This window comes from Gorilla gorilla, chromosome 6 (genome assembly GCF_029281585.2).
Source record: "Gorilla gorilla gorilla isolate KB3781 chromosome 6, NHGRI_mGorGor1-v2.1_pri, whole genome shotgun sequence".
NCBI lineage: Eukaryota > Metazoa > Chordata > Mammalia > Primates > Hominidae > Gorilla > Gorilla gorilla.
Genome location: NC_073230.2, coordinates 88,312,123 through 88,338,391, shown reverse-complemented (window position 1 = coordinate 88,338,391; position 26,269 = coordinate 88,312,123). Strand labels below are relative to the sequence as shown.

General features: G+C 54.9%; 2 protein-coding genes across 3 annotated transcripts; both read right to left on the bottom strand.

The window, feature by feature from the left end:
- Positions 1 to 1,735: 1,735 nt before the first annotated feature.
- Positions 1,736 to 11,437, bottom strand: SPACDR (sperm acrosome developmental regulator). The gene is made up of 4 exons (XM_019031428.4): positions 9,241 to 11,437; positions 9,078 to 9,144; positions 8,478 to 8,801; positions 1,736 to 2,110 (listed from the first exon to the last, which is right to left on the bottom strand). Exons 1-4 carry the CDS (start codon positions 9,468 to 9,470, stop codon positions 1,898 to 1,900), a joined length of 834 nt encoding a protein of 277 aa, XP_018886973.2. The 5' UTR covers positions 9,471 to 11,437; the 3' UTR covers positions 1,736 to 1,897.
- A 190-nt stretch (positions 11,438 to 11,627) lies between these two features.
- On the bottom strand, positions 11,628 to 25,008 carry TSC22D4 (TSC22 domain family member 4). 2 transcript variants are annotated; one of them, XM_004045906.4, is made up of 5 exons: positions 23,965 to 25,008; positions 22,422 to 23,452; positions 19,390 to 19,556; positions 12,661 to 12,709; positions 11,628 to 12,277 (listed from the first exon to the last, which is right to left on the bottom strand). In XM_004045906.4, the coding sequence occupies exons 2-5, from the start codon at positions 23,181 to 23,183 to the stop codon at positions 12,068 to 12,070; spliced, it is 1,188 nt and encodes a 395-aa protein (XP_004045954.1). In that variant the 5' UTR covers positions 23,184 to 23,452; positions 23,965 to 25,008; the 3' UTR covers positions 11,628 to 12,067. The 2 variants fall into 2 exon arrangements, with proteins under 2 accessions (XP_004045954.1, XP_018886971.1); XM_019031426.3 differs by having other exon boundaries at positions 22,422 to 23,349; positions 23,965 to 24,446.
- Positions 25,009 to 26,269: the final 1,261 nt, after the last annotated feature.

Sequence of the window (26,269 nt, the reverse complement as noted above, 5' to 3'; positions counted from 1 at the left end):
CTTGGTTGCTGGCTGAACCCACCTTCCTTAATTTCCCTTCCACTCCCAAGAGCTGAAGAAGCCAAAGACAAACGAGAGCAGTATTGCTTTCCACAAGCCCACAGCGTCAAGCCTGGATGAGCTCCTGGGCCTGTAGCTACTTGCAAGGCTATTTTACCAGTGACCCTCAGAGGCCCAGCTTCGTCCTACTCTCCCCTCCCCTCCTCTCACTGAAACCTCAGGTCCCCAGCGATGAGGAGCTCATCTCTAAAGACTCGGAGGGGCTGATCCCTGATGTTAAACAGCTAGGTACTACTCCAAACCTCAGGACCCATTAAATCTCAGGGCTTCCTGGGACTCAGATCCCGCACCAACACCATTCACCCCCAGAGGGGTTCCTGGCAGATAATAGAGACGTGATGAATAATTGGTGATTGAAAACTCCAGACATGAGCTGCTCTTTATTAGTCTGTTTTGAGGCCCCGCCTGAAAACCTGAAAGCAGGCTTTGACTTTAGGCTTCACTCAGGACTGATTCCCAGTGAAGTCACTTAACTCATGTGTTGAACACCTGCTGTGTAACATGTGCAGAATGAAAGCTACATGACCTTTCTTTTCTCTTTCTTTCTTTTTTTTTTTTTTTTTTCTGAGACAGAGTCTCACTCTGTTGCCCAGGCTGGAGTGCAGCGGTGCAATCTCACCTCATTGCAACCTCTGCCTCCCGGGTTCAAATTATTCTGTCTCAGCCTCCCAAGTAGCTGGGATTATAGACACATGCCACCACACCCAGCTAATTTTTTGTATTTTTAGTAGAAACGGGGTTTCACCATGTGAAAAAGATGTTTTAAGAGATAAGGTCTTGTTATGTTGCCCAGGCTGGTCTCAAACTCCTGAGCTCAAGCAATCCTCCCGCCTCAGTCTCCCAAAGTGCTGGGATTATAGGCATGAGTCACCGTGCCCGGCCTTGCTGTTGCTTTTGTGAAACAACCCTGCTTTTTCCTGGAGAGCCACCTCTGCACCTTCATGTGGCTTGGCTACTCCGAGAGGGGACCTGAGGCTGCTGGGTCTCCCTTCTTGTTGTTTTCGTTGCCCTCCAACCTCCTTCCAAATTGCCACAGCCTCCCTCTAGGTCATTATTCCCATGGTGCCAGGCCAAATCCCTCACCCAGCTCCTAGGATGCAGCCTTCACCCGACCCTGCCGTGAGCATGGTCCCTGTAGAGCCCCCTGGAGGTGTAGTTTCAGCTCTTGGTGAGGCGCGGGCAGCAGGCAGCGGGGCTGGAGTTCCTTCACAGCAGGTGGATGCATCTCCCACAGCCCCTATGTGCGTCTGCACACGCACAACTCTCCACAGCCAAGCCCATGGCAAAGCCCTTCAGCACCAGAGAGGCAGGGTGGTGGGCTACCCCTGGGAGCTGGCAGTTTCCAGCAAGGCCTCCTTTGCTGAGCCTTGGACAAGTCCCGTAATCCACCCTAAATACCTTTCTTGTAGGATTGGTAAGGACAGCAGCTGACAGGACTGGGTCCTTGGTGAATGGCAGCTGTTACTGTCCTTATAAGGAAAGGTGGAGTTACAAACAGGCATTTCGGCCCCAAGAAGGGGGTGGGACCCAGAGCAGAAACGTGCTGACCATGCTTCCCCCCAAATAGACCCATAGGTGACCCCCACTGGGATTTAGGCTCTCACCTTAGGGGTCTCTCCCTGACCCACCCAAACTCCTCTCATCCCCTCCCGCCATCCACAAACACACTCCATACTGACTCAGAACTATCTGATATTTATTTCCCAATATTTTGATACTTGTTTTACTACTGGAATACATGGAATGAAGGGGCTGATATGGGACCCCAGGTAAGAGTGAGGTCAGGACTCTCTAAGGGTCTGGGGTTCCCCCTAGAGGGGACTTTGGGCATCCAGTTTCAGGGACTGAGCCGGGTTGGGTCGGGGGGCGGGGCAGCATGGCATCGGACGTGGTGCCGTCTGTGCCTCTCCTGCCTGCGGTAGAGCCGGCGCAGGTGTTTCCGAACGGCCCACAGCACCAGGTACACCTCCCACAGCATCTCAGCCTCTGGAGTCTTCAAAGGTGACTGCGTCCTCACTTGGGAGCTGACTGAGGCAGAACTCACTGATGACTGTAAGAGAAAGAGAAGATGTGCACGCGTAAATAGCTGGGTCTAGGGAGAAACTGCCGCTAGAACGACCCATAGATAAACAGCAAAGGGCTCCCTGTTTCCACCTCTCCCATCAGCCCAACTCATACATCACCTCCTCCAGAAAGCCTTCTCAGGTTGCATCAAATGTTTGCCATTTCTATCCTTTTTTTTTTTTTAAATGAGACGGGGTCTTGCTATGTTGCTCAGGCTGGTCTCGAACTCCTGGGCTCAAGAGATCTTCCTGCCTTGGCTTCCCAAAGTGTTGGGGATTACAGGCGTGAGGCATCACACCTGGCCCATCAGTTCTATTCTTCTTTTTTTTTTTTGTTTTGAGATGGAGTCTTGCTCTATCACCCAGGCTGGAGTACAGTGGCATGAACTCAGCTCACTGCATTCTCCACCTCCTGGATTTAAGCGATTCTTCTGCCTCAGGCTCCTGGGTAGCTGGGATTACAGGTGCTCGCTATCACGCCCAGCTAATTTTTGTAGTTTTAATAGAGAAGGGGTTTCACCATGTTGGCCAGGCTGGTCTCGAACTCCTGACCTCAAGTGATCAGCCGGCCTCGGCCTCCCAAAGTGCTGGGATTACAGGCGTGAGCCACCATGCCTTGCCTTTTTTTTTTTTTTTTTTTTTGAGACAAGGTCTCACTCTGTCACCCAGGCTGGAGTGCAGTGGCCTAATCTCAGCTCACTGCAACCTCCACCTCCCAAGTTCAAGTGATGCTCCCACCTCAGCCTCCTGAGTAGCTGGGACTACAGTCGTGCACCACCACGCCCGGCTAACTTTTATATATATGTATGTGTGTGTGTGTGTGTGTGTGTGTGTGTGTGTATGTGTGTATATATATATATATATATATATATTTTTTTTTTTTTTTTGTAGAAATGGGGTTTTGCCCAGGCTGGTCTTGAACTCCTGAGCTCAAGTGATCCACCTGCCTCACCCTCCCAAAATGCTGAGATTACAGGCGTGAGTCGCCACGCTCGGCCTAAACTGTTTTTTTGTTTTGTTTTGTTTTGAGATCATTGCAGACTGACTGACCTGCAATTGGAAGAAATCATAGAGATCCTGTGCACCCTTTACTGAGTTCGCCTCATAGGAAAATCTTGCAAATCTATACTATTATATCATAGTCAGGATATTGACATTGATCCAATCTACTGATCTTATGTAGATTTCCCCAGTTGTACTCACTGGTGTGTGTGTGTGTGTGTGTGTGTGTGTGTAATTTTACCAAGTTTTATCCAGTATGCAGGTTCATGTATCCAACTACCACAGTCAAGGTACAGAACATTTCCATCGGGCAGGAGAAACAAAAAACAAAAACATAAAAACAAAACAAAACAGAAAGCTACAGAACATTTCCATCAGACAGGAGAAAGCAAAAAACGAAAACAAAACAAAAAAAGATACAGAACATTTGCATCATCACAAGTGTCCCTCATGTTGTCCTTTAATAACTACACTCTTCTCCCCCCATCTCTGTGGCCCCTGGAAACCACTGAGCCACTAATATGTTCGCCATTTCTAGACTTTTGTTATTTCAAGAGTGGTAGATAATATAAACGGAATCATTCAGAATATAACCTTTTAGGATTGGTTGTTTCCACTCAGTATAATTTCCTTGAGGCCAGGCCCAGTGGCTCATGCCTATAATCCCAGCACTTTGGGAGGCCAAGGTGGGTGGATCACCTGAAGTCAGGAGTTCCAGACCAGCCTGGCTAACATGGTGAAACCCCATCTCTACTAAAAATACAAAAAATTAGCTGGGCGTGGTGGTGGGCACCTGTGGTCCCATCTAATCGGGAGGCTGAGGCAGGAGAATAGCTTGAAGCTGGGAGGCGGAGGTTGCAGTGAGCCGAGGTCGCACCACTGCATTCCAGCCTGGGCAATGAGAGTGAAACTCCATCTCAAAACAAAACAAAAAATTTCCCTCGAGATTCACACCCACGTTACTGTGTGTATCAATAGTTTGTCCTTTTTACCTTTTTTTTTTTTTTTTTTGAGACAAAGTCTCCCTCTGTCACCCAGGCTGGAGTGCAGTGGCACAATCTTGGCTCACTGCAAGCTCCGCCTCCCGGGTTCACGCCATTCTCCTGCCTGAGCCTCCCGAGTAGCTGGGACTACAGGCGCCTGCCACCACGCCTGGCTAATTTTTTTGTATTTTTTTTTTTAGTAGAGATGGGCTTTCATCCTGTTAGTAAGGATGGTCTTGATCTCCTGACCTCGAGATCCGCCTGCCTCGGCCTCCCAAAGTGCTGGGATTACAGGTGTGAGCCACCGTGCCCGGCCTTTTTTTTTTTCAGGCAGAGTTTCACTTTTGTTGCCCAGGCTGGAGTGCAGTGGCATGATCTCAGCTCACTGCAACCTCCGCCTCCCAGGTTCAAGCGATTCTCCTGCCTCAGCCTCCCGAGTAGCCCACCACCATGCCCAGATAATTTTTTTGTATTTTTAGTAGATACGGGGTTTCACCATGTTGGCCAGGCTGGTCTTGAACTCCTGATCTCAGGTGATATGCCTGCCTTGGCCTCCCAAAGTGCTGGGATTACAGGCATAAGCCACCATGCCCGGCCCTGTCCTTTCCATCTTTTTAGAATTTTATTTATTTGTGTGTTTGTTTTGTTTGTTTGCAGATACGGGGTCTCACTATGTTGTCTAGGCTGGCCTCGAAACCCTGGGCTCGAGCGATGCTTCCGCCTGGTGTTTCAAAGTGCTAGGATCACAGGTGTGTCGCTGCCCCTGGCCAGTTTGTCCCTTCTTATCGCTGAGTAGCATTCTGGGGTTTGAAGGTATCACAGTTTAACCATTCACCCACTGAAGGACATGGGTTGATTTTGGCTATTACAAATCAAGCTGCTGTGAACATCCACATTTAGATTTTTTTTTTTTTTTAGATGGAGTGTCGCTCTGTCACCCAGGCTGGAGTACAGTGGCGCTATCTCGGCTCACTGCAAGCTCCGCCTCCCAGGTTCACGCCATTCTCCTGCCTCAGCCTCCCAAGTAGCTGGGACTACAGGTGCCCGCCACCACGCCTGACTAATTTTTTGTATTTTTAGTACAGACGGGGTTTCATTGTGTTAGCCAGGATGGTCTTGATCTCCTGACCTTGTGATCCACCTGCCTCGGCCTCCCAAAGTGTTAGGATTACAGGCGTGAGCCACTGTGCCTGGCCTCACATTTAGATTTTTGTGTGAACATAAGATTTTATTTATCTGGGATAAATGCCCAAGAGTACAACTGTTGGGTCATATGATAACTGCGTGGTTAGTTTTATAAGAAATAACCACTCTTGGCCAGGCGCTGTGGCTCACGCCTGTAATCCCAGTACTTTGGGAGTCTGAGGCGGGAGGATCGCCTGAAGTCAAGAGTTCGAGACTAGCATGGTCCAATATGGTGAAACTCTGTCTCTACTAAAAATACAAAAGTTAGTCAGACATGGTGGTGAGTGCCTGTAATCCCAGCTACTCGGGAGGCTGAGGCAGGATAATTGCTTGAACCTGGCAGGCAGAGGTTGCAGTGAACGAGATCATGCCACTGCACTCCAGCCTATGCGAGAGAGTGAGACTCCATCATAAAAAAAAAAAAGAGAGAGAGAGAAATGACCATCCTGTTTTCCAGAGTTGCTGTGCTTTTTTTCCTTTTTTTTTTTGAGAGTGTCTCACTGTCACCCAGGTTGGAGTGCAGTGGCACGAACATAGCTCACTGTGGCCTTGACCTCCCAGTGGTCCTCTCACCTTAGCCTCCCAAGTAGCTGGGACTACAGGCATGCATCATGCCTGGCTAATTTTTTTACTTTTGTAGAGATGGGGTCTCCCTGTGTTGCCCAGGCTGGGCTGAACAAGCTTACAATCCTACCCAAATATGAGTGCAGGTGAGCTTTCAAAATCAACATTTGATCATGTCACTCCTCTGCTCAAATGTCTTCAAGGGCTCCCATTGCTCTAAGGGTCCAATCCAAAGCTCACAACTTGGCAACCCTGCCTTCTACCAGCTGACTTTAGGCTTCAGGATCGTTCCACTCCAACCCACACACCTTGGGCCAGCTCTGCACACATCTGCTATTCTTTTCTGTTTGTTTGAGACAGACTCTCACTGTATTGCCCAGGCTGGAGTGCAGTGGCAGAATCTCGGGTCATTGCAACCACTGCTTCCCAGGATCAAGCGATTCTCCTGCCTCAGCCTCCCAAGTATCTGGGATTACAGCGGTGCACCACCACGCCCCACTGATTTTTGTTTTTGTTTTTAGTAGAGACAGGGTTTCACCATGTCGGCCAGGCTGGTCCTAACTTCAGGTGATCCACCTGCCTCAGTGGCATGATCTCGGCTCACTGCAGCCTCCACTTCCCAGACTCCAGCAGACTTCCCACTTCAGCCTCCCGAATAGCTGGGACTACAGCTGTGAGCCACCGATTCCTGGCTTATTTTTGTATTTTTTGTAGAGACAGGGTTTCACCGTGTTGCCCAGGCTGGTCTCGAACTCCTGAGCTCAAATGATCCTCCTGCCTTGGCCTCCCAAAGTGCTGGGATTACAGGCATGATCCACTGTGCCTGGCCACACATTTGCCATTCTTACTCCCTGGACACCCCTCCCACTCCCTCCACCTTCCCCTAACAACCCTTTCAAGCCAAGCTAACACCTTCAGGCCTCAGCTTTACCCTCACTTCTGTTAAGAAGGCCTTGCCTGGCCGGGCGTGGTGGCTCACACCTGTAATCCCAGCACTTTGGGAGGCCGAGGTGGACAGATCACGAGGTCAGGAGATCAAGACCATCCTGGTCAACACAGTGAAACCCCGCCTCTACTAAAAATACAAAAAAAAAATTTAGCCGGGCGTGGTGGCGGGTGCCTGTAGTCCGAGCTATTCAGGAGGCTGAGGCAGGAGAACGGTGTGAACCCAGGAGGCGGAGCTTGCAGCGAACCGAGATCCTGCCACTGCACTCCAACCTGGGCGACAGACTCCGTCTCAAAAAAAAAAAAAAAAAAAAAGGCCTCACCTGACTCCTTAGGTTTGGATAACATGCCTATCTCCTGGGGTCCTACAGCCCGCTTGACAATGTCACACTCAACAATGTGTGGATACTGAACTAGCAATGCCTATTATCTCATCTGTAGCCCTGCAAGTCTGCAAGTCTTGTTCATTGTTGTATCTTTAGTACATGGCATTTGGTGGACGCATAGGAAATATTTTTTATATTTATTATTTATTTTTTTTGAGATGGAGTCTCGCTCTGTCGCCCAGGCTGGAGTGCAGTGGTGCTATCTCGGCTTACTGCAAGCTCCGCCTCCCGGGTTGATGCCATTCTCCTGCCTCAGCCTCCTGAGTAGCTGGGACTACAGCCACCCGCCACCTTGCCTGGCTAATTTTTTGTATTTTTAGTAGAGACGGGGTTTCACCATGTTAGCCAGGATGGTCTCAATCTCCTGACCTCGTGATCAGCCTGCCTCGGCCTCCCAAAGTGCTGGGATTACAGGCGTAAGCCACCGTGCCCGGCCAGAAATATATATATATTTTTAAGAGACAGAGTCTCGCTCTATTGCCCAGGCTGGAGTGCAGTGGCACAATCATAGCTCATTACAGCCTTGAACTCCTGGGCTCATGTGATCCTCCTGCCTCAGCCTCCCAAGTAGCTGGAACTACAGGCACCACTAAGCCTGGCTAATTTTTAACTTTTTTGTAGAAATGGGGTCTCGCTTTGTTGCCCAGGCTGGCCTTGAACTCCTGGCCTCAAGTGATCCTCCTGCCTCAGCCTCCCAAAGTGCTGGGACTATAGGCATGAGCCACCATGCCTGGCTAAGAAAGAAAACATTTGCCGGGCATGGTGGCTCATGCCTGTAATCCCAGCACTTTGGGAGGCTGAGGCAGGTGGATCACTTGAGGCCAGGAGTTCGAGACCAGCTTGGCCTCGTGGTGAAACCCTGTCTCTATTAAAAATGCAAAAATTAGCCAGGCGTGGGAGTCTGTAGTCCCCAGCTACTCGGGAGGCTGAGCCAGGAGAATTGCTTAAACCCTGGAGGTGGAGGTTGCAGTGAGCCGAGATCACGCCACTGCACTCCAGCCTGGGCGACAGAGGGAGACTCTGTCTCAGGGGGGAAAAAAAAAAAAAAGAAAGGAAGAAAAAGAAAAAGAAAAAGATATTTTAAGAGACAGGGTCTTGCTATGTTGCCCAGGCTGGTCTCGAATTCCTGAGCACAAGTAATCCTCCCATCTCAGCCTCCCAATGTGCTGGGATTACAGGCGTGAGTCACTGCACCAGGCCAGGAAACAATTGTTGAACAAGTAATCAGAGGGAGGGGTGAGTCACTGGGGGCTGGGGAAAGAGGGAGGGGGTGTTAGGATGGTGCTGACCTTCCAGCTGCACATCTGCCAGCCGCTCTGCAGGGCAGAGACCATGAGCGTGGAGACAGACTTGACGGCTGTCCTCGGCAGCTGCAGTAGGGATTGGCCCTGTTGGCCTAGCTCCACCTCGGTCTCCTCTGTAGTCTTGGCCAACACGCAGGGATCTGCCAGCTCGAGGGACTCACCCAACTTGGGCTTAGCCTCTTTTGGGAGCTCGACCAACCTCAAAGTCTCAACCACCTGGAGAGTCTTCTCCATCTTCTTCAATGAGTGTTTCTTGGAGTCAGGGTGTCCTGAGATGGTTGGTTTAATTTTCTGCCTCCAGAAGAAAACCTGAGAACCAAGACACAGAGAGGAGAGACAGGAGAGAGGGGCAGGGCAGAGACAACACCATCCACAGAAAAGAAGGCACAAAAGGGATGGAGCAGTGAGTTTCCTGGCCTCTCTTCCTTCTCCTCCAGCCCCTCTCCAGCTGTCCTTTCCTTCCTCCCCACTCCATCTTGTTTGGCCACAGGCCAGGAAGGGAGGGAACCCACGCAGTAAGGGGCTGCTGCGACCCATGCCCTCATCCCAGCGCATCATGAGGACAGAGTGGTCTCGGAAACTCACCCAGGAAATAATCCTTTGCCAAGCCCATCTAACCCATCGGAAGAACTTCATGACCACAACCATCTCTCTTGATGGGAAAAACATAGAAGAAAGGGCAGAGCTAGCATTTGGTACGGTGGGGGTGGCGGGTGGGGGATGGGGTGGGCTGTGGGCCAGTGACCACCTCTTGAGGGGTCTCCTGTGAGCTTCAAGCACAGCAGTAAAGAAAGAAGTAGGAAATCCTGGGGGAAGCCCCTCCTGGCAATGAATCCCAGACCTTTTCTCCCCTCCCTGGGACAGGGAGAGGAGTCGAAGTAGGTGAGAACCTACAGTGAGGGAGAGTTCTAGACCATTGTGAGGCTGCCTGGCCCCGACCCCAACCCCCGAGGCCCTGCCCAGACCCACAGAGTCCATCTCTTCCACCCTGGCTCTTCTTCGCTCAGATCCAGGGAAAATAAACTAACACGTAACAAACTAATACGCACTGTTCCTGCATCACATCCTGCAGTCCCTTCACAGCAGCCCTTCAAGATAGGTATTATTGTTAGTGCCACTTCACCAAAGAGGAATCTGAAATTCAGGAAAGCTGAAGGGGGCCGGGCATGGTGGCTCATGCCTGTAATCCCAGTGTTTTGGGTGGCTGAGGCAGGAGGATCACTTGAGGCCAGGAGTTGAAGACCAGCCTGGGCAACATAGTGAGACCCCCCCCCAACTCACTATGTTTAAATTTTTCAAAAAAAAAGTTTAAATCAGTTGGGAGTGGTGGTGTGTGCCTGCAGTCCCAGCTACTCAGGAGGCTGAGGCAGGAGGATTGCTTGCGCCCAGGAGGTGGAGGCTGCAGTGAGCCATGATTGTGCCACTGCACTCCAGCCTGGGCAACAGAATGAGACCCTGTCTCAAAAAAAAAAAAAAAAAAAAAAAAGGAAGGAGGAAGGAAGGGAGAGGAGGGAGGAAGGAGGAGAGAGAGACAGAGAGGAGAGAAAGAAAGAGAGAGAGAGAAAGAAGAAGGAAAAGAACAAAAGAAAGAAAAGAAGGAAAGAAAAAAACAAAAAAGAAAGACAAAAAAGGAAGGAAGGAAGGAAGCAAGGAAGGAAAAAACTTAAGAGAGCCAGGTGTGGTAGCTCACACCTGTAATCCCAGAACTTTGGGATGCCAAGGTGGGAGGATTACTTGAAGCCAGCAGTTTGAGATCAGCCTGGGCCATATAGCGAGATGGTCTCTACCAAAAAATTTAGGCCAGGCGCAGTGGCTCATGCCTGTAATCCCCGCACTTTGGGAGGCTGAGGTAGGCAGATTACTTGAGTTCAGGAGTTTGAGACCAGCCTGACCAAAGTGGTGAAACCCCTTCTCTACTAAAAATACAAAAAAAAAAAAAAAAATTAGCTGGGTGTGGTGGTGCACACGTGTAGTTCCAGCTACTCAGGAGGCTGAGGCATGGAAATCGCTTGAACCTGAGAGGTGGAGGTTGCAGTGAGCTGAGATCTCACCACTGCATTCCAGCCTGGGTGACAAGAGCGAAACTCCATCTCTAGCTGGGCATAGTGCCACATGCCTGTAGTCCCAGCTACTTAGGAGGCTGAAGTGGGAGGATCACTTGAGCCCAGGAGTTGAAGACTGCAGTGATCTATGATCACACCACTGCACTCCAGCCTGTGCAACATAGCAAGGCCCCATCTCTACAAAAGTAAAGAAAATTAGCTGAACGTGGTGGCGCACACCTATAGTTCAGGGAGGCCAAGGCAGGAGGATCACTTGAGCCAGGGACATGGAGGCTGCAGGGAGCTGTGATTGTGCCACTGCACTCTGGGCATCAGAGCAATACCCTGTTTCAAAAAAAGAAAGGAGAAATGAAAAAAAAAAAAAAAAAAGAAAAACCAAAGAAGTTGCCCAAGGTTATGAACCTAGGGAAACCTAAGGAGGCAGAGAGTCAGGCACTCCAAGACAGGTCAGCCTCCTTGGAGGCTGCTGGGGCCAGGGGATCCCGGGGCTAGGGGCCTCCTGGGGCTACAGCTGCAGCTCTCGCCTCTTCCCCACTAGATGGGGTCCTTCTCCATTGCTGCTGACTCTTCCGCCTGGGACCGGAGCCCAGGCTGCCAGGGAGGGGCAGAGCTCACCCACAGGGCCCGTCCTTAGCTGGCCGGGGGTGGGAGCCACGGCGGCTGGCCAGGCCTGGCAAGGGCACCGTGTGCCCGGGGAGCCTGGCCCACACCCAGCCCCGAGACAAGGGGCCCATTCAGGGCCCCCCGCCCCGCCCCCAAGCAGCCACCCGGATCCAGCCTGCAGAGGGGACACACTGGGAAGCCGGGGGTGGATCTTGGGCATCCACCAAAGACCTTATTGTTTCCCGGTCCCCCCGCCCAGCACGTGGGCAGACGCCCCCCCACCCCCAATCCTCACTTGCCCCTTCCCAGGACCCGAACCGCTGGCTCCCTTCTCCAGCCTCTGTCTCAATTCCTCCGTCTCCCACGCTTTAAACCTCCCCAGTCTGCAAAAGATCTCAGGGGAGCCCTAAATGGCAGGCGCGACCCCTGAGTCTGAACACAAGCAACGAACGAGATGTCAACCTCCAAATTCAAGTTTCTTCAGAGTTTTTAATTATTATTATTATTTTAATAACAACCTGAATCCCAGAACTTCCAGATACTGTCCACACTCCCTCCCCTGGGCAGAGGAGAGGAGGCACCTCAAGGGAACAAGATGGGGGTGGGGTGTCTGCTGGGGAGCCTCCGACTCCCCCAAGCCGTCTACTTCTGGGGGGTCCCAGGAGGGAGGGTGGGGGTTGGTTCCCTCCCAGAGGGGGCTCCCTCTGACGCCCCGTCCTGAAGCCCTCCCTCCTCCATCAAGGCTGGGGATGATGAGGAGATGGGGCAGGTGCCGGGGGACCAGGCCATTACTGAGCCTTGAACTCCCACCCCGGGGACACGGGGACATTAAAGCTGCATAGGAAGAGGGGGCAGGCGGCTGACGCAAGGCCGGGCAGCCCCAAAGGCACATTGTAAGGGAAGGGAGGCTCAGACAGAGGGCCCATTGGGCGCAGGGGGCCCAAGCCGTGGGACCCCCGAGGAGGGCAGCTGAGCCAGCTGCTCCGGGCTGGCCAGGGCGCGCAGCAGCCCATTCTCCTGCTCCAGCGCAGCGTTCCGCTCCGCCAGTTCCCGGATCTGCTCCTTCAGCACCTCCACCTCCTCCCGGACCGCAAACATGAGGTGGGACTTCACCAAGTCCTGGGGGCCCCGGGACAGGCACAGCGTCAACGGGGTGGGTGCCTCATCCCCTGCCCAGTGCCTTGAGGGCCAGGGTGGGAGACAGTCCCCAGTGTCCAGAGGATGAGGGACAAAGCAGGGAAGGGACAGGGGAAAAGGACGAGGGACAGAGGCAGAGTCAGGGCTCAAAGACAGAGATGGGGACCAGTAGCCAGACTAGAGGCTGGGCAAAGTCAAGGGTGGAGGTGGTGGCAGGAGGGGGCAGAGGATGCCCAGCAGCCCAGCAGGGAGAGGGATGGAGAAGCTGGGAGTTGGTGTTCCCTGGTAAGGAAGAGGACAGGGCTGGGGCGGAGGGATGGCTTAAGGGGGCCAGGACCTCCTGGGACCAAGATGGCTTCTCTTACCATGGCTTGCTCGATTTTGTTGTCAATGCCAACCAGGCTTCCGGAGCCACTGCAGAGACACAGGAAGGTGAGGGGAGGAGAGGAGGAGCCTTCCCAGGTGCGGGTTTCTTGGACCACAGCCTCCCGCCCACACCCCCCTGTACCTGTGACAGTAGAGAATGAGGGAGAGGAGGGTTTTGTCCATCCCCCTGCGGGTTGAGGGCCGCTGCCCAGGGCCTCCCAGGCCCCGGTGGGGCGGGGGCCCAGATGTCCCTCGGATAGGGGACGCGCCCCGGGGAGAGCAAGGGGAAGAGGCACAGCCCCTTTTTCGGGGCGGCCCCGGAGCCATCCCCACCACTCGGGTCTCATAAGACGACACCAGGGACTTGACAGAGACCCCTGGCTGGGCCATGCCCAAGGGGAAAGGGTCCTTAGACACCCCCCCAATGGAGAGGGATGCAGTGAAGGGAATGCCTGGGGGGCTCAGAGCCCCCCGGGCAGAGCGGGGTCTGGCTGGTGCCAGGCAGGCAGAGAGGAGACAGTGCCTCGGGGGTGCTGGCCTGAAAGATATACACCACCCCCCCAAGGGCAAGGCCTGGCTGCTATTGGCTCCTTGGGGACACGGGGACCCCCCCTCCCTTCAGCTCCTCGGTGGGCGGGAATTCCCAGACACAGTCAGTGCCAGTGTCCCCTTCTCACCCTGGCACCAATCCCAGAGTGGAGGGGAGGGGGCCGGCCGAGGAAGTCAGCTGGTGGCTGGGCCAGGGGAGGGGCGTGGGGCAGAAGCCTGGGTCTGAGGGGGGAGTGAAGGGTGTGAAGGGAGAGGAAGGGCCTGGCCTTCGGAGGCCCCTCGCCACCTCCGACCCCATCCTGTCCCCTCCGTCACTCAAGGCCTTGGGAAAGAGGGTGGAGGTGGCTGGGGTAGGGGGCGTTCTGATGTGCTCGTGGTCTTCCATAGATCATGAGCGCTCTCCCACCAAAAAACCCCAGAAGGCTCACATCATGGGTGACCCCTGGGATCTGGCCAGAGGGTCCCTGAGTCTCCAGAGAAGACCAAAAATGGGAAAGGTTACCATGGCAACAGAAACTGAGCCCAAAGCCCTAGAAGACAAATACAGCGAAAAGGCCAGGCGTGGTGGCTCACACCTGTAATCCCAGCACTTTGGGAGGCCAAGGTGGGTGCATCACTTGAGGTCAGGAGTTTGAGACCAGCCTGGCCAACATGGGGAAACCCCATCTCTACTGAAAATACAAAAATTAGCCAGGCGTGGTGGAGGGTGCCAGCAATTCCAGCTACTCAGGAGGCTGAGGCAGGAGAATCGCTTGAACCCAGGAGGTGGGGGTTGCAGTGAGCCGAGATCGTGCTACTGCACTCCAGCCTGGATGACAGAGTGAGATCTTGTCTCAAAAAAAAGCCAGATGTGGTGGCTCACGCCTGTAATCCCAGCACTTTGGGAGGCTGAGGCAAGTGGATCACCTGAGGTCAGAAGTTCGAGACCAGCCTGGCCAACATGGTGAAACCCTGGCTCTACTAAAAGTACAAAAAATTAGCTGGGCGTGGTGGGGGGTGCCTGTAATCCTAGCTACTCTGGAGGCTGAGGCAGGAGAATCGCTTGAACCTGGGAGGCGGAGGTTGCAGTGAGCCGAGATCGTGCCACTGAATTCCAGCCTGGACAACAAGAGCAAAACTCTGTCTTAAAAAAAAAAAACAAAAAACCGCCTATGGGCCTGGGACCCAGGTCTGGGGTCTCAGAGGAAGCGAGGGTTTGAGGAGAGGAAGGGAAGTGAGCTTGGAGAAGGGACACTGGGAAGAGGAGCAACAGGGCTTGGAAGAGGGCTGGGAGTCCGGGGTGACAGGGTCTGGCTGCAGTCTGGGAAGTGGCCACCAGAGGGCGACTCAGGCCTGGCTCAACAGCCCCCAGGGCCGGGCTCCAGGCTGGCTCCACGACGTTGGGCTCCTGGTCCCAGAACCTGGCTCTCCCTCAAGCCCCACTCTCAGGCCCCACCTGCGCAGGCCCTTGTGCCGACCTCATCCTCCAAGGCTCCCTCTCCCACCCCTCAGGCCCCAGGCTCTTGCCCTGAGGCTCCCGACCCACCCTTGCACCCGTGCACTCTGGCGCTGTGGCGGGATCCCCAGTCCTGCCCTCCAGCCCCCAGCTGGGCCCCCCTTGGAGCAGGGGCCTCAAGGCGCTGCAGCCCACATCCCTGGACTCCCTTGTAAGCCCTCCCTCCTGGCTGTCAGCTCAGACTTGCTTTCCTGCAGGGGGATCAGCACTCAATTCAAGGTGACCCCTGGATAAGGTCCTGCAGCCAGGAAGGGAGCACAAGGGAGCTGGGAATTTTCCATTTCATCCCAGCTCTGGGTGCAGAAGGTGCTGACAGGTGGAGCAACTAAGGAGGTGACTAGGCCTGAGTGAGCAGGATGGGGTGGGTGGGGGAAGGGCATCTGGGACTCTTGGGGTGGTGGGAGAGGAGAAGTTGAAGGGTGGAGGTGGGTCTGCCAGCAGGAGGGTCAAAGTAATTTTCGAGCTATTTCAATCAGCAACACCTGGGTGGAGATGGAGCCAACACAGAAAGCCCAATACCGCCACCACCCCATTAAACACTCACAGAGACCAAAGGGGTTGGATACACAGGGATAGGAACATGGGCTCTGCTGGGCAGAGACTCAGGGGTAAAGATGTCAAGTAAGGTGTTCATTCTCACCAGAGATAAAGGAATAATACAGCAATAAACGTTTGTTAGCCGACAGGTGACTGTCTTCTGTTTGTCTAGCGCCTGGGAGTTTTTGCTCTTGTTGCCCAGGCTGGAGTGCAATGGCGGGATTTTCGCTCATTGGAACCTCCACCTCTGGGTTCAAGTGATTCTCCTGCCTCAGCCTCCAGAGTAGCTGAGATTACAGGCATGAGCCACCATGCCCAGCTAATTTTTGTATTTTTGCCGGGGAGCCTCTGGCAAAATGGGGTTTCACCATGTTGGCCAGGCTGGTCTTGAACTCCTGACCTCATGATCCACCCACCTCAGCCTCCCAAAGTCCTGGGATTACAGGTGTGAGTCACCGCGCCGGGCCTCTATTGGAACATTCTAACACACACTTCAAGGGACCAGGGCTCTGGCAATGCAGGCCCTTCCCTTTAGGACCCCAAAGCGAGGGGTTGTGGGCACTGTGCTAGAATTCTTTGACAGGGTCCGGGGGAGGAAAGTAGGGGCTGCTGAGACAGGATCGACCTCCACCACAAGCCCAAAAGCAAGTTTGTATGGATTAGAAAATGCCCCCTTCTTCGAGATCCTTAATGCCATCTTCTGGAAAACTGTCGTGACTTCAAGCATTGACTGTGATTTCAAATATGAGCGGCACCCCCTGGAGTTAGTTGTGCAGTGTGTGACATGCACAGTGGGAGATTTAGCCCTGCAGGACTCTTGGTCCTGGGGCGGGGACAGCCCTAGAAGCTGGTCTTCCTCTTTGAGGGTCAAATAAAACGGCCTCAACATGAAGATGAGATAAAAAGCAGGACACCTAGGAGAAATGGGGAGCCTGGGATCTTGGGGACAGGGGCCAGCCCTGCACACTCTCCAGTGGGTTCAGGGGATCCCCCAGGGCCTAGGTCTGGGGCCAAGAAAGTGTCATCCAGCTGCCCTGTCTCTACGCTGTCCCGGATCTGTGGTGTCTTTGGGGCGGGGCTGGGGAGGTCAGGGAGGGGGAAGGGGGGCTGGCTCCCTGCCCTGCTTGGGAGAGCTGTCCCTGACTGTCCTAGAGAGAAAGGATATCGTAGACCATTGCCGCCACCTCTTTGCCTGGGACACAGGCATCCCAGTAGGACAGTGGAGAAGGTGTGGCTTTGGAGTTGGACCCAGGCTCCAGCTGCAGTCCAGCCACTTAAACTAGCTGGGTGGCCCTTGGGCAAGTTTCTAAAACCCTCCTGGCCGGGCGAGGTGGTTCACGCTTGTAATCCCAGCACTTTGGGAGGTCGAGGTGGGTGGATCACCTGAGGTCAGGAGTTTGAGATCAGCCTGGCCAACATGGTGAAACCCCGTTTCTACTAAAAATACAAAAATTAGCTGGGTGTGGTGGCATGCACCTGTAGTCCCAGCTACTGGGGAGGCCAAGCCAGGAGAATAGCTTAAACCCGGGAGGCAGAGGTTGCAGTGAGCCAAGATCGTGCCACTGCATTCCAGCTTGGGAAACAGAGCAAGACTCCATCTAAAAAAGAAAAAAACAAAAACAAAACAAAAAAAACCTCCTTCTCTGAGTCTCAGATACTTCATCTGGCAAGTGGGAGAATGGAACTGCTTTTTAGGATTAGAAGGGTGAAGGCAGTACCGGACCCAAGGGAGGCACTGGATAAATAAATGTACCTTTTCTTTCCCAAGTCCCTGGGATCCATTCTGTATGATGCCTGGATCCCCCAGGCCGGTCACTGCCCCCACCCCCATTCCTTCCATCCACTTCTTCACACCTTAACTACCTCCTGCCTGCCAGGAGGGGACAAGGATTTCCAGCCCTGGGGCACGTGAGCATTCTAGATTCACCTGCACCCTCTGTTTGCCCATCCCCAGATTCAGGGACTGGTCAGGCGTCCCCAACTCCCTCCCTGTGATCCAGGCACTGAATATCTCAGCCCACCTTCCCTCTTAAGAGGGAGGTCCCAGGCCACTGGCATCCTGTCCTGCCAGCTCTGTGCACACCAGACACGAGAGGTGGGGCCTACATGTCCCATTCCTAGGGGGCAGGGGGTGGCCCAACCCAAACCCGCTGGCCTGGCAGGGTGGGGCTTGAGGGGCTGGGCTGGGACAGATCCCCAAGAGCCTTGGAGCACAGCAGGGTGAAGTGGAGGCTGGGAACCGGACCGGTCAGATTGGGGTGTGCAGGGAGGGGGTGGGACGGAGGGAGGCAGGGAGGGAGGGTACAGGGGAAAGACGGAGGCCTCAGGAGGTTGAATCCTCTAAGACAGAGACAGCAGGAGGCTGGGCTGTGAACTCAACAGGGGTGGGGGAGGGACGGGGAGTCCTCTTGCCAGGGAACCTCCCAAGTGGGAGAGGGAGAGGGCGGGAAACGCTGAGAATAGCAGTGATGGCGGCAGGTGACTCTCCCGGCCCTGGCCGACCTCACACCTCGCACATTCCTGAGAGTGGGAATGGGGCGTGCAGAAGCCACCCAGTCCTGCCCAGCCCCGCCCAGCCCCACCCAGCACTGGCACCCTTGCCCTCCGTCCCACCAGCTCCTGGCCACCTCCTTTGCCAGGTCCCTATCCTCCCTGAGGCCGCAGGACCCTATCAGTGGTGGGCTTGAGTCCCTGATCCCAGTGAGCGGCCCCTGATCTGGGGAGGACAGGAAGGAGCGACTCCCATCTGGAATAGGTCCCTCAGGCACCCACTCACCCACTCTCGAAGCCCCACCCCCAATTTCCTTCCAAGCAGGAAGTCCCTCCCCTTGAAAACCTCCCACGGGAAGTCCCACTCCTCCCTCCAAAAGAAAAGCGGTGACTCCCCAGCCCTTCTGCCCGGTTCCTATCAGTCCCCGGGGAGAAGCAGGCAGCCTGGCTATCTCTGACTCACGATTCTGGGCCTCCCTTTTCAGCTTGCTGGCTTTCTTAGGAACGGTGACACCTGGCCCTGAAAACCCACCCAACAGAGCACTGTCCCCTAAAGGGAGAACCCCAGAAAGTCGCTCTCTGCAGTGCTGCCCCTGCCCCTTTGCCGTTCCTAGCTCTGATTCTGTTCCTAGCTGGCCCATCTTAGGGACTTGCTTTCTCGGTTCTAGAAATCTTAGGATCCTAAAGTAGACCCTGTGGGCTATCAGGATGTCACGCTCCACAGGTGCTGTTAGGGAGTCCCAGTCCTTTGTTAGGAGAGGAAGAGGGAGATGGAACTGGGAGGAAACTGATTTCCATTCTTTTTCAGTTTTTGTTGTTTTTTTTTTGAGGCGGAGTCTCGCTCTGTCACCCACGCTGGAGTGTAGTGGTGCGATCTCGGCTCACTGCACCCTCTGCCTCCTGGGTTCAAGTGATTCTCCTGCCTCAGCCTCCTGAGTAGCTGGGATTACAGGCACGTACCACCACGCCTGGCTAATTTTTGTATTTTTAGTACAGACAGGGTTTCACCGTGTTGGCAAGGCTGGCCTCGAACTCCTGACCTCAGGTGATCTGCCCGCTTCAGCCTCCTAAAGTGCTGGGATTACAGGCATGAGCCACCATGCCCAGCCTACTTCCTTTATGTATATATATATTATATATATATATATTTTTTTTTTTCTTTCTTTCTTTTTCTTTTTAGAGATGAGGTCTCGCTACATTGCCAGGGCTTGGTCTTGAACTCCTGGCCTCAAGCAATTTTCCTGCCTGGGCCTCCCAAAGCACTATGAGTACAGGCGGGAGCCACTGTGCCCTGGCCTGATTTGCTATTCTGTCTAGAGCATGCATTTGCCAGTGGGTTCCTGGGTTGGCCAGATGATCTCTAAATCTGTAAGAGCTCTGGAATCTGACAACAATGACTCCCTTCAGACTCTAAAAAAGTCTGTGACCTGACGGTTCTGAGCCAGGGAGTCCCACCCAGCCCTCTCCACAGAGAGGGAGTGGGTCCGAAATCAACTGTGTGCAGTGGCTATGCCCAGGCCAGGTTTCTCTGTCTAAGAGGTCCTCTCCAAGTTCAACCTGGGGGAAGGATGCCTACCAGGCACTTTCTTACAGCTACCCTGGGTGCTGGGCGGGGAACCTGAACCCCACGCCCCACCACCCCACGAAGCCCACCTACCTATCATCGTCGCTGTCTAGGTGACCACTGATGGCCAACATGGAGTGGGCCAGGCTGAACTTCTGAGCTGCTACTGCTCCGAAGGGGTCTGGAGATTTGTGAACCAGGCTGGCATCGTGGGCGAAGTAGAGGGCCGGGGAGCTGGGGCGAGAGTCAAGTGGGGGCACCTGGAGGCGGAGAGGTAGGAACCATCACATGAAAAGAGAAAAGAAAGGAACCAGCTGCCTTAAAACTTGCCTATTAGCCTTCCTCCCTCTCCACCTCCCCACTCTCTTTCGAGGACCCAGGAGTCCTGTCCCCGCAGTCCTTCCCTCCTCCAGCTCTGGAGAAGGCATTAGGCAGGTACTAGAAGCAAGAAGTGGGTCAACCTAAGGAATGGGAGGAGTGGTGTATGGGACATTAGAGAGAGTCTCCCAAGTGGGAGGAGGGGGTGACTGACGGAGGAACCCAGAATAGACTCCAATGCCCCAGCTCCCACTGGGCCAGGACCCCTAATCAGAGGCTACGCAGTGTCTGCCTTCTTTTATGTTTTATTTTTATTTTTTTGAGACAGTCTCACTCTGTCACCCAGGCTGGAGTGCAGTGGCACAATCATGGCTCACTGCAGCCTTGAATTCCTGAGCTTAAGCGATCCTCCAGCCTCAGCCACCCGAGTAGCTGGGACTACAGGCATGCACCATCATAACTGGCTAATTTTTTATTTTTGATTAACACAGGGTCTCAGTATGTTGTCCCGGCTGGTCTCAAACTCCTGGGCTCAAGTGATCCTCCTGCCTCAGCCTCCCAAAGTGCTGGGAGAATGAACCACCGCTCCCAGCCTGTGCCTTTACTGGTGTCTCGCTCCGTCGCCCATGCTGGAGTGCAGTGACGTGATCTTAGCTCACTGTAACCTATGCCTTCCAGGTTAAACTGATTCTCCTGCCTCAGCCTCCTGAGTAGCCGGGACTACCGGCACCTGCCATCACACCTGGCTAATTTTTTTATTTTTAGTAGAGACGACGGGGTTTCACCATGTTGGCCAGGCTGGTCTTGAACTCCTGACCTCAAGTGATCTGCCCGCCTCGGCCTCCCAAAATGCTGGGATTACAGGCGTGAACCACTGCACCCAGGCTGCCTTCTTAAAATGACTCCAATGTCACCTCTTAGAGCGGCATTTCCCCATCATTCACTGGTCTACTGAACTATTTCATTTTTTTATAGCACCTAACATTATCTGAAATTAAAGTATTTATTGTGTCTCTCCCCTGCTAGAAGGTCAGTTTGCTCAGTAGCTATTTGTAGAATGAATGGATCCTCAGAAACTGCTCCTCCATCCCCTCACCCACCCCCCACTCTCGCTTCCCCTCTCAAACTTCTCGGACTCAGGTGGAATTCTGCTCCTGCGCTCTGCCCTGGGGTTGGGGGCGGAGCTGGTTGTGGAGCTGGGGGGAGGCGGAGCCTGGGCGTGGACCTGCATAGCCCAACAGGCTCTGGGGGCAGCAGCAAAAAGGGCGGGGGCGACAGGAACATGACAAGACGCCTCTGTGAGGCCCCGGGAGGCCCCAGATTCTCAGAAAAGCCAAGAACAGAGAGTTCAGGGTGGTTAAGGGACAGAGCAGAGGAAGGGGGCCCAGGTGGTGTCCCCTGGCCCTTCTCCACCACTCCCCTCTGTTAAGAGGGAGAAGAGGCATGAGGGGACGTGGAAGGGAGACAGACTTTTGGGCAAGGAAATAGCAAAACAGATGCGTGCAAACAGAAGACCATCAGGAGGTGGGGGAAAGCTGGGGAGTAGGGGGCACTGAGAGAGAGAGGCAGGGTCTGTGGCCCCAAGAGAAGCTCAGGCCAGGCTTAAGGACAGAGAGCAGGGAAGCTGGAGGCCAAGGGGGTTTGCTTTGGAAGAGTCTGGGGACAGGACAGGAAGAGAAACAGCATCTTCTCCCCTGGGGTGGGTGCTGAATGCAAGAGTTCAAGAAGAGTTGGGGGAGGGGGGGTAGGAGGGGGCATCACGAGAGACGTGAGCTTGAGGCCAGGAGGGGTTTGTGGGGAGCCAGTCCTGACCGGTCCTGACAGGACCCAGACATCCAGTCCCAGGTTATTTTTATACTGTGGTTTGTGCCCAAGGCCAGGAAGGGGAAAGAGTTCGCATCCTCACACTCCCTGCCTTTCCCCAGACCTCCGAGGTGTTATATTCTCCCACAGGACAGAAGTATCCAACCTTCTGTCTCTGGCTGCTCACCCCCACCACGGGGACCCAGGCATCCTGCCCCCACAGCCCGGACTTGTTCCTCTTTTGGAGACAGGAAGGAGAAAGAGTATGGGACTGAACTCCCTTCTGGGGCTCTTCTCTCCCACTCCACAGTGGTCACCCTCGAGTTATCAATCACAGAGAGGCTCAGATGGACGGGGGTGAGCCAGACAACTGGGGGTGAAATGGATCAACCAGCAGGCCCCCTCCCTGTCCCTGAGAGGTGTTCCCCCCACCCAATTTCTCAGTGACACTTGGCTTACAGCAAAGCTGGAGGCAGGACTGAGATGGGTGGCTGGGGGAAAAGAAAGACCCCCACATTCAGGATGGGGCTGCAGTGCAGAGACTGGCAGCGTGCAAGGCCTACCTTTTACTTTTCCTCCCCAAATCCTGGCAGCTCCTCCCCTAGGGACCCAGCTACCCAGCTATCCAGCTGGGGCCTCCACCCTCATCACCTAGAGGCAGAGGGGCTGAGACCAAGACAGAAGAAGGCCTGATGAGGGGGCCACATATGCTACAGGCTACATGAAGACCAAGACAGAGAATCAGAGGCCAGGGAGAAAGAGAGAGGGTGCAGAAAAACAGCAAGGAGGCTGAGACAGAAAACGAAGGAGGAGGAAGGGGCTTCAGAGTGACCTGGCAGGCACAGAGAAGAGGGCTATCTGATCTTATAAAGTGATGGAGAAGGAGGAGGAGGAGGAGGAAGAGGAGGGTGAGGAGGAGGAGGAGGAGGGGGAGGAGGAGGAGGGAGGCTCAAGATAGAGGTTAGGCCAGGGCTGATGGGCCAGCCCTAGAACCCAGGTCTTACCTGCCCCATCTCTTCTGGAGCACCCAACTCCATCCGCAGCCGCATGTCTACAGCTTTCCTCCGGGACAGTGGAGGGGTCCTGGCCCCTGAGCCCCCAGCCTCTGCTTCCACCCTCAGAGAGGGCAGGGGCGTGGCAGCCCGGGATGTGCCCGCACTCTCACCGGTCTCAGGCTCTGGGGGGCGCTGCTGGGGTGGGGAGGCTGACAGTGGGGGTTTCTCTGCCTTGGCTTTGCCGGGCACCACCAGCTGGCCCAGTCCCCCAGTGAAGGAGCGGGCCTGAGGTCCAGGAGAGGTGGGGGGTGGACGGAGCCAAGAGGTGGGGCCCTGAGACAGGCCTGACTGTGGGGTGGGGGCGCCCAGGCCGAGGCTGGCCAGCTCCAACCTGGAATCCAAAGATCTGCCCCCGGCGCCCCCTGAGGCCCCTCGAATTCCCTCCAGGAGTCGGCCGAAGCTGTGGGGCTCCAGGTCTCGCTCATAAACATCCACACACGTCCAGCGACCGCGGCGATAAGGCTCTCCCAGGCCGTGGGGGAGCTTCACCACCCGGAAACGGGAGGAAGGGGCCCCAGGTGGTGGGGAGCCATTCCGGGGGGTGCCCTTGCCCCCTGGATCGGGGCTGGGCTCCCCATTGGGCAGGCGGGGCGGGGGCCCGGTTGGGGGCTGTGGGGTAGGGGGATCCGAAGCCCCTGGGCTCCCTGGGCCCTCATAGTCCGTGGTGACGCTGGTGATTTGGAAACTACTCTTCTTCTTGCCCCCGCTCATGGTCCCTGGGGCTCAGGGCTGGGCCAAGGTTGGGGGTGGGTTGGGGCTCCTTGAAGGGGCTCAGGCACCCCTGAAACAAGGGGGCCACATGGCGGGGGCATCCAAGCCCCTGGGGACGTCTGGGTCCGACATGGCAGGAGGGCCTGGCGGGAACCGGGGGTGCCTGCTGGGTGAGGGGAGAAGAGGAGAGGGGAGGTGGCAGGAGGGGGGAGCAGGGGCAGGTTTTTCCTGCTGCTGTTGCTGCTGAACTCCAGAGCTGAGTTTGCAAACTGGAAAAAGAGGGAGACAGAGAGAGAGAGAGAGAGAGAGAGAGAGTGTGTGTGTGTGTGTGTGTGTGTGTGTGTGTGTGTGTGTGTGTGTGTGTGTGTGTGTGTGTGTGTGTGTGTGTGTGAAACCAGTGGGCAGGCCACCTCCGGGGCTTCCTCTCCGGGGAGCAGAGTGGGGGAAGGGGAAACCGTCAGAGACCCAGAGACAGGCAAGAGATGAGAGACCAGGGCAGAGAGGACTGGATCCAAGAAGGCACTCAGAGTAGAAAGAGGCAGATGAGTCCCAGAGTTGGGCATTTCTCGCCTGGGATTCTGATTCAGGGGGCCCGTATTGTCCCAAGAGCTCGGACTCCAGGGCCTGGGAGAACCAGGGTGAAGCAGCTCCCCAGCCTGGCCCGGCCACTCAGAGAGACCTCTCCTGGGCCTGGAGCCCCCACCCTCACCCCAGCTCCCACATCTCTGGGGCAGGCCCTGCCCGGCTACCCCCCAGCGCCCCACCCACCCCTGAACCCTACCTCTGGGGCCTCGGCCACTGATCTGAGCTTGAGGGTCCCGGCGCCTAAGAGGCCGGGCTGTCCGTTCCCTGGGGCCTCCTGGCCATGGGCAGTGGCGGGGCACGCAGGCGGCGATCAGAGGCTGTCCTGTCCTCTCCGGGTGCCGCAGCTCATCCTGCCAGGCATCTCCGAGGAAAGTTTGCTCTCCGGAAAAGAAGGAACCCGCGCCTCCTCCGAGGAGCCTAGGAGCGGCCTCTGAAGCCCCAAGGGTCTGGAGACTGATGTGGGAGGGGGCGGCCGAGCCCCCCTCTGCTCCCTGTGGCAGCCAGCGAGTGGGTGTCCCGAGTCTCCTCCCGCGTGACCCTGCTGGGTCCGTGTCTCCGCTCCTCGGCTCCCCTGGGTCTCTGCCTCTCCGTCTTTCTCTTTCTGGGCTGTTGACAACCCCCACACCAGGAAGTCCTGCCTCCTCGGGCCTGCTGACTGCTCCTCTCCTCCTCCTCCTCCTCCTTCCCCTCTTCCTCCCCTTCCTCCTCCCTCCCTCCCTCCTGGGGCTTCCCGCCAGCTGGCCCGGGGCCAGGCCTGCCACAGCCGCTGCTGTTGCAGTTGCTGCAGCCACTGCTTAGGCTGCTGCTCCTGGGGGCCCCAAACAGACTCCCTTAACCCCACACCTGCCGGGCCCTAGCCCCACTCTTGCAGGGAGGGGCTGCAGAGGGCGGGGCTCGGGGAGAAAGGGGAGGAGCTTGCAGGGAGGCGAGGGATTCCCTTACTTGTAGTCAATTGCTGCCATTGGCCTAGAGACACACAGAAGAGACGGAAGGCACAGGCCGGGAGGTGTGCTGCATGCCCACCCAGAAGTTCCCAGTCCCTGCTGTGGGGCGGCTGTGGCTGTTACTGTCATTCTCCTTTGGTTTTCACAGCAACTGCATTATTCCCCCCATTCCTTATTTTTAAAAGTGGATTATTGCCGGATCCCGGTGGTGGCTCATGCCTGTAATCTCCACACTTTGGGAGGTCGAGGAAGGAGGATCGCTTGAGACCAGTTTGGACAATATAATAGCAAGACCCCATCTCTACAAAAAATAAGAAAAAATAGCTGGGCATGGTGATGTGCACCTATAATTCCAGCTACTCAAAGGTGGGAGGATCGCTTGAGCCCAGGAGTTCGTGACCAGCCTGGGCAATATAACGAGATCCCCATCTCTACAAAAAATTTAAAAAATTAGCACTTTGGGAGGCCGAGGCGGGCGGATCACAAGGTCAAGAGATTGAGACCATCCTGGCCAACATGGTGAAACCCCGTCTCTACTTAAAATACAAAAATTAGCCAGGTGTGGTGGCGGGCACCTGTAGTCCCAGCTACTCGGGAGGCTGAGGCAGGAGAATCACTTCAACCTGGGAGGCGGAGGTTGCAGTGAGTCGAGATCACGCCACTGCACTCCAGCCTGGCGACAGAGTGAGACTCCATCTTAAAAAAAAAACAAAAACTGAGTGTGGTGATGTATACCTGTAGTCCCAGCTACTCAGGAGGCTGTGAGGCAGGAGGATCTCTTGAGCCCAGGAGGTTGAGGATGCAGTGAGCCAAGATTGTGCCACTGCACTCCAGCCTGGGCAACAGAGTGAGACCATGTCTCAAAAAAAAAAAAAAAAAAGTGGATTATTATTATGAAAATTTTCAAACATGCCATGCAGACATAGGGAGACCATGCAAACTCCACACAGATGGTGGTCCCAGCCCAAAATCAATTTTTAGAAAATCATCAATGTTATAATGGAATGACATTCAATGAAATGACATTGTGTGGGGGCCAGCTGTATTTTGCTGGACTATTTGAAATCAAATCCTAGATGTTATACTATTCCCCTTTCCCCCAACCTGCCCCCGCCTTTTTTTTTAGAGACAGGGTCTCTCTCTCTCTCTCTCTCTGTTGCCCAGGATGGAGTGCAGTGGTGCGATCATAGCTCACCACAGCCTGGAACTCCTGGCCTCAAGCCATGCTCCTGCCTCAGACTCCCAAGTAGCTGGGACCACAGACACACACTACTACACCTGGCTAAATTTCTTTAAAAAAAATTTTTTTTTTCGGTAGAGATGGGGATCTTGCAATGTTGCCCAGGGTGGTCTTGAATTCCCGGCCTCAAGTGATCCTCCTGCTTCTGCCTCCCTAGTAGCTGGGACCACAGGTGTATACCACCATACCTGGCTAATTTTTTAGTTTTCGTAGAGACAGGGTATTACTATGTTGCCCAGGCTGGTCTCGAATTCCTGGCCCTCAAATGATACTCCCACCTGGGCCTCCCAAAGAGCTGACATTACAGGCGTGAGCCA